The 11,528-nt window shown below is 43.0% G+C and overlaps 1 protein-coding gene across 1 annotated transcript in view; it reads left to right on the forward strand.

Annotated features, from left to right (window-relative positions):
* The window catches only part of axl (AXL receptor tyrosine kinase), a 50,924-nt gene extending 43,742 nt beyond the window's left edge, over positions 1 to 7,182 (forward strand). Inside the window, exons 14-20 of the mRNA XM_079513607.1 lie at positions 502 to 579; positions 785 to 877; positions 1,432 to 1,553; positions 4,121 to 4,230; positions 4,641 to 4,800; positions 5,197 to 5,333; positions 6,317 to 7,182. Coding sequence (XP_079369733.1) covers positions 502 to 579; positions 785 to 877; positions 1,432 to 1,553; positions 4,121 to 4,230; positions 4,641 to 4,800; positions 5,197 to 5,333; positions 6,317 to 6,830 — 1,214 coding nt within the window. The 3' untranslated portion in view covers positions 6,831 to 7,182. The remainder of the gene's footprint in view (positions 1 to 501; positions 580 to 784; positions 878 to 1,431; positions 1,554 to 4,120; positions 4,231 to 4,640; positions 4,801 to 5,196; positions 5,334 to 6,316) is intronic.
* Positions 7,183 to 11,528: the final 4,346 nt, after the last annotated feature.

Here is an 11,528-nt window from a genome sequence, read left to right on the forward strand (position 1 = left end):
CTCTACCAACATGTAATTTAGCTTTAAGTTCATGTACAGTGGGAAGTATGTACCTACAGTACATTAGGTACTTATGTAAGGTATGTACATATGTGCATATGTATGTAGCCATAACATTTGTCAACATATTAGGCATTCCTCATTTGTCTTTGTTGTATTATTTGTGTGCATATGCTTGTGCTTGCATGCATTCTGCTCATCTCAAGTCTGTCAGCAGATTCTAAGCCACAGTGAGAAAGGCAGCTCCGACACACATCATGCCAGTCGTACCATTTAGACCAGTGGGTTCAGCTCCCGCCCCACTGGTCCCGGGGACACGCATTGAAGTTGGCTTCCACTTGGGAGTCACTTCCAGCTGGTCAGCATGTGAATGCTGTAGTGTAGTTGTTTGGTACAATGGCGGTCTGGGACCCCCAGGAGCAGAGAGTTAAGAACCGGTTGCTTTAGAGAGTGTGCCAGGCAGGAAGCGTCTGAAACATTTGTTTGCTTTTTTGTTTGCAGGAGAATTTGGCTCCGTCATGGAGGGACTGTTGACCCACGAAGAAACTATGCTCAAAGTCGCTGTGAAAACCATGAAGAGTAAGTACTCCATAACAATGAGGATTGTTACACTATATACAATATTTGAAAGCATACTACGGTAAATACCAGTTCATGAAATTCAGCTGTTCATGAAATTATTCCTTTTAACACATTCCTAACCACCATATAAGTTTAAACAAATAGCAACTGATATTCCTGTTAGATATCAACTAGTATGTAAAACAACTCCTCTCCTCTTCAGTTGCCATTTGCACGCGCACCGAGATGGAGGACTTCCTCAAGGAAGCAGCCTGCATGAAGGAGTTCGACCACCAGAATGTCATGAGACTCCTGGGTGAGAGAACAATGCCTTTGTACAAGTTTGGATTGTTAAGAAATTGTAAAGAAGCGTACCACCTATGTAGACATGCTGCGGTGCGACAGCTTGGCTGACAACACTGAAGAGCTCAAGAACCTGATGTTGGATAGGAAATTGTGGAGGGCAGCGATCCAGGAATCCCGAGTTGGTGTTGGCTAGACCTCACTCTCGCAGCAAACTGGATTGTTAAACTGCAGTTTACAGCAATATCATTTCAGACAGAGGCAATGTTCCAGATTAGTTAACTCATCACAAATTAATGTCATTGCGTATGTCATATGTGACACAGGTGTGCTCCTACAGCTATCTCAAGGTACAGCATCAGTATTGCTATTGACAGAACATTGGCATTTGCCTATAGCTTGCCTGTGCAAAACGGCCCTGTTCAAACACTCATTCCAATCAAAAACATAACCAACGTAATCGTGTGTTTTAGTTTTTCCACCATCATATCTGACATCATGCATTCTTTCATCCGTCTGTGAATCAAGGCTCAACTTATGATATCTGAAAAATGTGTGTGTTGACAGGTGTGTGTCTGCAGACGGTGGAGAGCGAGGGCTACCCCTCCCCCGTTGTCATCCTGCCTTACATGAAGCATGGAGACCTGCACAGCTACCTGCTGTACTCACGCCTCGGAGACTGTCCTGTGGTGAGTGTCTGCTGCACACACGTCCGCACGCACGTCTGTGACACTATGCGCCGCATTGCGACACATTGTGATCTTGTAGATCGGCTATTTTCAAATGGCCGAAATGTACATAGGGCTGAAGTAATGATAATGAAAATCTACAAAGTAACTAGAGTAACTCAAGTTTTCATATAATTGTAGTCGAGTAAAAGTACAACATTTGGATCCGAGATGTAGTGGAGTAGAAGTAAAAGTATTGGAAATTGGAAATACTCAAGTAAAGTACAAATACCTCAAAATTGTACTTAAGTACAGTACTTAAGTAAATCTACTTAGTTGCGCACACACACACGCACGTACACACACACACACACACACACACGCGTGCGCTGAAACGCGCACAAACACAAGGTGCACATCAAATCATCAGCATTCATGTATCTATTTGTTCCTTTGTCATGACCCTATTTCCCTGAGTCATGTCTAACTCAATGAGCGTACAAATGTAGCCAAATGGACCTGTTACATTTGAACGCTCTCTGAGTTACAGATGGATTACAAATAGATGCATTAAGAGTGTGTCAACAGAATGGAATCCGAATGTCAACATGAACGTGAATGACTTTCTACGCAGTGAATCACAGAGTGTTTCTAATTTAACCATGGATGTGAAAGTGAACTGTGAACCGGTTTGACACGTTCAGAGGTGAATTACCTACTAACTACACAGTACCCACCCGTAACTCTGTGACAACACACAGTCACACACTATGCAAACGGAGAGAGAGAGAGAGAGTACTGCTGTGATTATCACTCGATTAACTGCTGTAAGTTGTGGTGGAAAGTATATGCTGCCGTTACTCAAGTACTGCACTTAAGTACAATGCTGTGGTACTTAACATCTACAGTACTCCACTACATCTCAGAGGCAAACATTATTAAGTCATAAATGATTGTGTATTTATTATTATACTGTAGGTTAATCTTTTGTTTTAAAACCTACAATAAAATAGAAAGAAAGGAAAGATAAAGACCATTACTGCATCAAAGTAAGTAATCAACAAACTATAGCCTACTATAACGGCAACACTGAGGCCGAGAAGCGGAGCAAGGTCGCGTGCACGCATCCGCCTTGTTGGCGGCAGACTGCGAGCGCTCGCGCTTTGGCATGGGGGGTCAGATCAACATGGAATAAATTCTGTACTGGCCATATAAGGAGCGTGTCTTGAGTGTACAGGGTTTGATGAGGTCAGATCAACATATGGAATGTCAGAACAGTTCAGCTCCATACAGTATATAGAGATCTAAGGGTGGTAGCGGGGACATTCTCTTGAGTGTACAGGGTTTGATGAGGGCCCAGGTAGGACCGAGCCTTAATTTTCGGGCCTGTTGAGAACTCTAGTTTTCACGGCTGCCGGGCGCGGCTGCACTAATAACATTTGAATTTGAATGGACATCTCCATCCCTGATGACGTCACATGATGTCACGAGACCTGGGCACCATATATGGTGCCCAACACACTAACTGACGGGAAATGCTCGATTCCATAGTTAACTGCGACCTTTGGTCGCAAATACTATATTTTGATGCAAATACTTGCAAATACTACAGTAAAAACCCTTTAAATAGATTATTTCTACATTGTGGTATAACTTCAGAGTAAGACTATACTACATCTTCCATCCTAGTTTGTAAGTGGGGTGTTACTACAGTAGTAGACACTAAAGTACTACAGTACAGTACGCTACAGGTCCCTTAAGAGCTCTCTGGGTGGAGGAACAGCAGCCAGATGAAAACAAGGCGTCCACATACTGCAGCATGTTGAAATGCTTCATTTAGGGCCAAACGTTTCCAAAACCACAATAGTGTAGAACTCTGTGACTCCCTGTGGAACGGACTGCTCCATGTATAAGAGGAGGAGTAGGGGTGGAACGGACTGCACCATGCCGACTGGAGCGGGGGAGGGGGGGTTACACAGGCTTCGGAACGATATGGTTCTGGCCCAGTCTCGTCTCCACTGTGGGCCTGTAGTACAGGCCCTGTACACTGCTTTGTTTAGTAGTGGCCTCACATACACAGGTGTTCTAGTGCCCCCTGCTGTACAAAGGACATTACAACATGTACAGTTTGGTGAATTCCCACAGTAGGGGAAACAACATCACAATATTCAACATTATGTCAGTAAGTATTTGTTGCAGTAATGCTAACGCTTAGCAAAAATATGTTTCTCAAACACCACCAAAAGTGCTGAAATGTTACCCCATGAATAGGGGTTAGGGTTATCTTTTTAAAGGAGTCCTGTAAATCCATGTATTTTATTTGATCTATATTTATTAGGAATAGTCCCATTTGAGATTATAATCTCTTTTGCATGGGAGAGCTGTCCATGCAAATGCATTCAAATCATAAAATCCATGCATGAAATAACTTATAGACAAATGAAGGTCTCCCCATGTATTAGAAGGACAATATCGGTTAGTTAAGATAAGTGAGGTTAACTGAGGTGCTGTGTGTGTGTCGTCCTCTAGTAGATGTTAGTTAAGATAAGTGAGGTTAAATGAGGTGGTGTGTGTGTGTCGTCCTCTAGTACCTCCCGTCTCAGATGCTGGTGAAGTTCATGGCGGACATCGCCCGGGGAATGGAGTACCTCAGCCAAAAGAACTTCATCCACAGAGACCTGGCTGCCAGGAACTGCATGTGAGTCACATGATCTCCTCCGACTTCTGCTATTGGCACTTCCTCTGTTCTCTTTCTCTTGCTGCATGGTTCCTCTTTTGTTGACCCACAGGACAGTATTCCTCTCCTCTCCTGACCCATACTGCTAAGACTGAGATGGAGACAAAAAGGAAGGAATAGTCAAATGAAATTGTAGATCAGTAATTCTCAACATTGTTATATTATTCTCAAAGATCCCTAGTTTGATACGTTCAACCTTGTAGAGCTTGTTGATAAATTATTTTCAATTATAAACAATGGTATTGTATTGTATTGTATTGTATTGTTTTTTGGGGGGATCGTCTTTTATTCATTTATTTTTTTGTTTATATATGTTTTCATAATTGCACAAGTGCGTAACAGTAATGTTAATGTTGTGTTGTGTGTTGCAGGCTGAACGAGAATATGAATGTGTGTGTGGCAGACTTCGGCCTGTCTAAGAAGATCTACAATGGAGATTATTACAGGCAGGGTCGCATCTCCAAGATGCCTGTCAAGTGGATCGCCATCGAGAGCCTGGCCGACCGGGTGTACACCACCAAGAGTGATGTGGTACGTGTGCGTGTGTGTGTGTGTGTGTGTGTGTGTGTGTACGCGTGCGCGCGTGCCTGCCTGCCTCCACCCTTTTCATTTCAAGGACCCCCAGTTTGAAATGTATAAAATTTGAATACTGCTACAGTATGTCTAAATACGCAAGTAAAGTACAAATACTTGAAGATTGTACTAAAGTATAGTACTTAAGTAAATGTACATAGTTACTTTACACCACTGCAGACAAGCAGTGTACTATGGCGCCACCCCATGGCTCTCTGCGTATACCGCAACAACAAACCTATTATCTCAATGTTGCGCTTATTTCCTCCACTTTTTTCATGTAATTTTGTTCTCTCTCTTTCTCTCTCTCTCTCTCTCTCTCTCTCTCTCTCGGTCTCTCTCTCTGTGTCTTAGTGGTCGTTTGGAGTGACCATGTGGGAGATCGCCACACGGGGCCAGACTCCGTACCCCGGCGTGGAGAACAGTGAGATCTATGACTACCTGAGGCAGGGCAACCGTCTCAAGCAGCCGCCCGACTGTCTGGACAACATGTGAGTCTGAATGCTTTCACGTCCAGATCACAGCTACAAATTAACACATTTAGGATGGGAACCCCTTTTGGTGTTTTAAGCATTATGTTATACTTTAGCTATTGAAAAATAGCAGATCTACAAGCTCATAGCGCGGCACCGAGTGCTTGTAGATCTGCAATTTTTTTTTAATTCGTGAAAATGTGGCGCAAATCTTTGAATATATATTCTTTCAGTTTTAACTCAAATATTTGCTTCTGGGTCAGAAAATGTAGCCTTTACTTTTATTTACGTATTTGCTCTGTGAAGGACTCATAGTAAGCTAAACTGGCACACTTCACCATCATGACATTCTTCTTTTCTAACCCAACTGTGCTAAATCCTGGCCTATTCATCAATTGCTGTGGGTGTTGAATGAAACACTTTCTTGTAAATATCTAATCCCAGGCAGCACCTCTTCCCTTCAATCAGCCTTTTCAAGGAACCATGCAAATATTTGTTAGAGATCTTTGAAGCCCTGCACACCCTTACGGGTTAATGTTTAACTTCTCTGAGATCACAACAAACACTCAGATTGTGACTCTTGTGCTTGTATACCAGAGTAAATGTATTATAATTGACTAAAACTGACCATTTTAGTTGAAAAGAACTACAATATTACACAACTTTTCCTGACCTATTGGAACTTCGCCACTGACAAATTACAAACATTACACTAAAGACACAAAAACACTAACATTATTATACTACAGATATTCTACTTCCTTATGATTCTTGATAACAATTTGTTTTATTTCCATGTGTTGTTTGCTTATAAATCGCTCTGGATTAAGAGCATCTGCTAAATGCCTAAATGGTAAATTGTAAACTAGACTAAAAGTAAAGAAATGTAATGAAATTAAATACACAACAAACTAAACTTATTGAAAACGAAAAAAAGTCAAAATGAAATCAAAACTAAAATACAAACTCTAAATGGTCTTTGCTGTGTGCGCTGCCTGCAGCTACTCGATGATGTTCTCCTGCTGGCTGCTGAGCCCCAAGGACCGGCCGAGCTTCAAGGCGCAGCGCTGCGAGCTGGAGAAGGCCCTGGAAGACCTGCCCGACACGCAGGACCCCGACGAGATCCTCTACGTCAACATGGAGGAGTCGTCGTCCTCCTCGGAGCACCTGCACGGGGCCGTGGGCGGCCGGGAGCCCCTCGCCGGCCCCTCGCCGCCGCTGTGCCTGAAGGCCCTGGACGCCGTCACCACGGTGGAGGTGCACCACCCCAACCGCTACGTCCTGTGTCCGCAGCACGAGAGCAACGCCCCGGCCCCTTCCCGCGGCGGCACCGCCCTCTCCGACTCCGTGGAGAGCCTGGACATGCCCGTGTCGTCGTCGGCCGCCACGCTGCCCTTCCCGCCGTCCTGCCGCTCCACCCCCACCGCTACGCCGGGCCACACCCCCACGGCCGAGATGCTGGAGGACAGGGAGCTAGGGGGCGGGGTCTCCTCCAGGAAGGTGCCCTGGCAGTGATGGACCCCCCCAACCCCTGTGCTGTCACTAAACAATCCCCACCACACACACACACACACACACACACACACACACACACACACACACACACACACACACAAGACTGGTGGATATGAATGAATGTGTGTCAATCACAGAACCTGATCATTCCTTGTTGGTACGCTACGCACTCCGACCAGCCCCGAAAATACATTTTGCACATTTTTTTATGTATACATGCGCACACACTCATGCACGCACGCACACATACACACACACACACACACACACACACACACACACACACACACACACACACACACACACACACACACACACACACACACACACACACACACACACACACACACACTTCCCAAGGCATTCCTTCCTTCCTTACAAACGAGCACATTACGGACGCCGAGTGTGTGAGACTTTGAACGGGTGCCGACTGCAGCCAAGTGTTGTAAAGACTGACGAGTGTGCTCGCTTGCACACACACACACACACACGCACGCACACGTGCACACACACACTGCAACACAATCAGACAGGACAACCCCTTGCCGTCCATATCCAGACTGTTCCTCTTCCCATCTACTTGCTCCTCTGCAATTATATCCTCATTATATCCTCGTACTACGATGTGTCGTGAGCTTTGTCGCTCTGCTATTGTCATTGTTTATATATTATGTTTGCCAATGACACACCCCAAAATGGAACACCAAGGTTGTACACTTGTACAGTGTGGTGTCACCGTACAGTGGAATGGTGTCACCATACAGTGGGGATCCCCAAATGACTAGAAACCGATCGTTTCTTACCCGAAAGTACAGCTCTACAGGCTAGTAACAACACCACATGTCACATCTTTGGCAAGCGACAAAGTTCATTGATTGTATCCAGTAGTGGCAGAGCGATATACAATATACAAAGAATAGAAGAAAACAACATCAAATTACATTTGTGTACAGCGTTCGTACGTCGGTAATAGTCTTTATCTTTTGATAAATTAACAAACAAAGACGTGGGGGAAATGTCTCCGATCTGCTGTTTGGGACACCAGATCAATATCGATTGATCTGATCATTATACAAAAAATAAAAAAAAACTGTGCACATGATTTGTTTACGAATCAGGGCTCCATGTTTGGATCCATGCAGTGGTCACGGAGGTCAGGGGTTATGGCAAGGTCAGGTGGAGAAACAGGGGTCATGGTGAGGTCACCCCTCACCTCCGCCTTCCTTCAATGCTATACGCTGTAAAATGTGTGAGTGTTCATATAACGGGTTATCATAACAGACCATTTTTGGTTCCATTTGTGCGATATTGGAGTTACATGAACACTCAGGATTTTACAGACACACAGTCAAATATTGTGTTAAATATAAGCGTCTACTTTTACACATTGAGTCAAATGAACTCGGTATTTCTCTGTGTATGTATGACTCCAGTGCAGTGTTACTATACATTTTGTTTATAGTTGTTTTGTCGTTTTGTTTTTTGTACACCCTTTGCACTAATGTTAACATGTTTTTTTTTTTTCCTTTCTTTCTTTTTTTACATCATGTACGTAATGTTTTGTATTTTCTCATTTATTACTTTTCTGCATGTATTTCTTAGTCGGACTGGTCAGGACTGTAAAATGTATTCACATGTTTTTTTCCAGTCCTGTCGAAAGGTTGTTTTGGGAGGATGAAAACAAGCCGTGGAGCGATCGCGTTGACCGTTCGGCTCATTTCTGATGATTTTGTTTTATGTATTTGTTTCACCCCCCCCCCCCCCCCCTGCGTTATGACATCAGCCTGCCTCTGTAACTATTCTTGTATACAGTGAAATCCTCAGTTTTAAAGCTGCAATCCACCGTGCATAACTCTTCCTACTTCCGGCCGCTTCCCTACTTCCTTCACAGGTGTTACCGATGATACTAATTAAGGCTCTGTTCCATTTAGTGTGCAGGGACACAGACACACACAGGCCAGGGAGGAGGGCTAGTACAGTACAGTACAGCACAAGTACAGTATTTAATTTTCAAGGACCCCCATAACTCTGAGAGTGTACAAAATGGACCCTTTGTACACTCAACACTCTCGTACAGGTCCATTTAGAACCCACTCAAGGACACTTTGAGACCCACTAGCAGTGTTTCCAGTGAGCCAACATGCACAATAGCAGAACCCTGACTCTGTTTGACCAGAATGGAACAGATGCTTTTGAATTTGAATCCTGAAAAGTAACAGTTTTGGACATACGGGTCTATGACGTTGGACGATATGTCTAATCAGGAATTTACACTTGTTTCGGTTGGTAGCTAGATTTTTATTCTCGATTTCTTCTCAAGAACCGTCCAATCGATGGGAACAATGTTGGAACAAAGTGGGAACTGGGTCGGATCGGTGGTTGTCCACAAAACATCAATACATCTGTGAATCCCCATATGGAGTACACTGATGTCACGTTGTAACATACAAATACTGTTACGCTCCGGATTGCAGCTTTAGTTTAACTGAGAGTACAATGTTGTGCACTCTCAGGCTCATTTGTACGCTTACAGGAGTTACAAATGGACAAAATAACTCTGAGGATTGTCCTAGCTCATACAAATCTCATACACTGGAAGGTGTTTGAGCAGAGCCAAAGGGATTGTAATTTCACAACCTCCAAATGCTATATAGTCTGGAACTACACCTCCCAAAAGCAGAGAACAGAAGCTGTTATCTGTTCATCATTGCCATTCACGAAAATGTCTTCCTTTTTTTCCCCCCTGCACGACTGTAAAGATGAAACGGAAGTGGGGAGTATAGGCGTCACAACCGCTTTATCCTCATTTTCAGAGCTCCCCGTTGCTCCAGAGTCCAGACTATATGACGGAAGCGTTTGAAGATTGTGGGAGGACTTTTACTGTGTGTGCATACAGTACAGTATAGAGAGATTTCCGTTTATTTGAATATATTTTTGTGTAAATAGATATCCTTAAGGGGACTGAAAATGAGGACTAAACAGAAAGGGAAACGCAAGACATTCAATCCACTGCCGTCATTGACTTCACCAGCTGCTTTTTTTCTTTCTCTCTTTGTCTTTTTGTATTTCTTTCTTATTTTTTGCGTCACACATGCACTTATTACCAGTGGTGGACAGTAAAGTGTAAAGTACATTTCCGTGAGTACTGTACTTAAGTAAAATGTTTCGTATATCTGTACTCACTCTAATCTTACTTGAGTATTTTGTGTTTTGCGATACTTATGACTTTTCACTCCTACATTTCAAAGACAAATATTGTACTTTTGACTCCCTCCCCTACATTTATAGGAAGGGGAAATCGGTACATTATGAATTAACCACTATTTCAAATATAGTAAAAATAGCAGATGTGAGCTTGTATCTGCCATTTTCACTATTATTGAAAATGTATTGATTGAATTTTTGGAGAATCTTTGAATTATTATTGGAAAATGTCAAAATGTCAATAGGCCTACAGCAATGCATTGATATTAACAATAGAATGTACTTTGTAATTTGTAGATTTAAATACTTATTTTAAAAATATGTAAGCTACCTTTGAATACCTTTTTTTTTTAAGCAAGTACAATTTGACCAGGAGTATCTGTACTTTGACTCAAGTACTGTACTGGGGTAGAGTACTTCGTCCACCACTGCTTATTACTCCTTTTCAAAAAAATATATTGCTCATAAGTTTACGCATTTCCCCTTAGGGTTTTACTGGGTCACATTCCAGCTCACATGTTTGCGACGGTGCAATGTTTAAGTTGAGTCAAGGCAGTATACACACACAACACATTGGGGTTCTTCAGTTTGTAGTGACTCTTAGTGCCTTAATGCTAGTATTACCATGGGGGGGGGATGTGTTGTGTGTGTGTATTCCTTGGCCTATATATCAAAAAGGTACTTCATTTGATACATTTGATAATGTGTTGAAATTCTTTGCTAAGACACATTTCCTGCATTGTTGTTGGTATTGTAACGATTTCATTCAACGCAGTGAAAGAACTGTGTTCCACTAGAATAGGATCATGAAATCCATTCTAAGACTGAGGTACTTACTGGTCCTATAGACTCTGTAAAGATAATGGACAGAAACCACAAAGAATTTTAATAAAGTAACCTGAAAAAAAAGGTTTATAACGAGGCATCAAGAAAAGTGCAGATTGGACAATGAAATCGTTTCTGTGCATTCTCTTCGGTTGTGGACATGCCTTTGGGTTCTATTGTCTCTTAAAGCAGGGGTTCTCAACGTTTTTGGCCGGGGACCCCCGGAAATGCTTTGGCAATGTCTCGGGACCCCCGCCCCGCCCCCTCCCGACCCCCAATATAAATTGACTGCTACAATAACCTTAAACCATTTTGGGCGGGAACCCCTTTTGGTGTTTTAAGCATTGTTATAATTTAGCTATTTAAAAATAGCAGATCTACAAGCTCATAGCGCGCCACCGAGTGGCGCGCTACGAGCTTGTAGGTCTGCTATTTTTGAAAAATCGTGAAAAAAAAATAAAATAAAAAAATCTTTTTTTTTTTTTAAATAATTTGGGGACCCCCTAAAATAATTTGGCGACCCCCCCGAGGGGTCGCGACCCACGGGTTGAGAACCCCTGTCTCACAAAGGGCTACAATCCGTGATGAACTCAGCCTTTTTAAACTTCAAGGACCCCCAGTTTGATGTGTACGAGGCCACCGACCCACTATTTGACACCTTTTTCTTTT

Source organism: Electrona antarctica (genome assembly GCF_951216825.1).
Source record: "Electrona antarctica genome assembly, chromosome: 11".
Classification (NCBI taxonomy): Eukaryota; Metazoa; Chordata; class Actinopteri; order Myctophiformes; family Myctophidae; genus Electrona; species Electrona antarctica.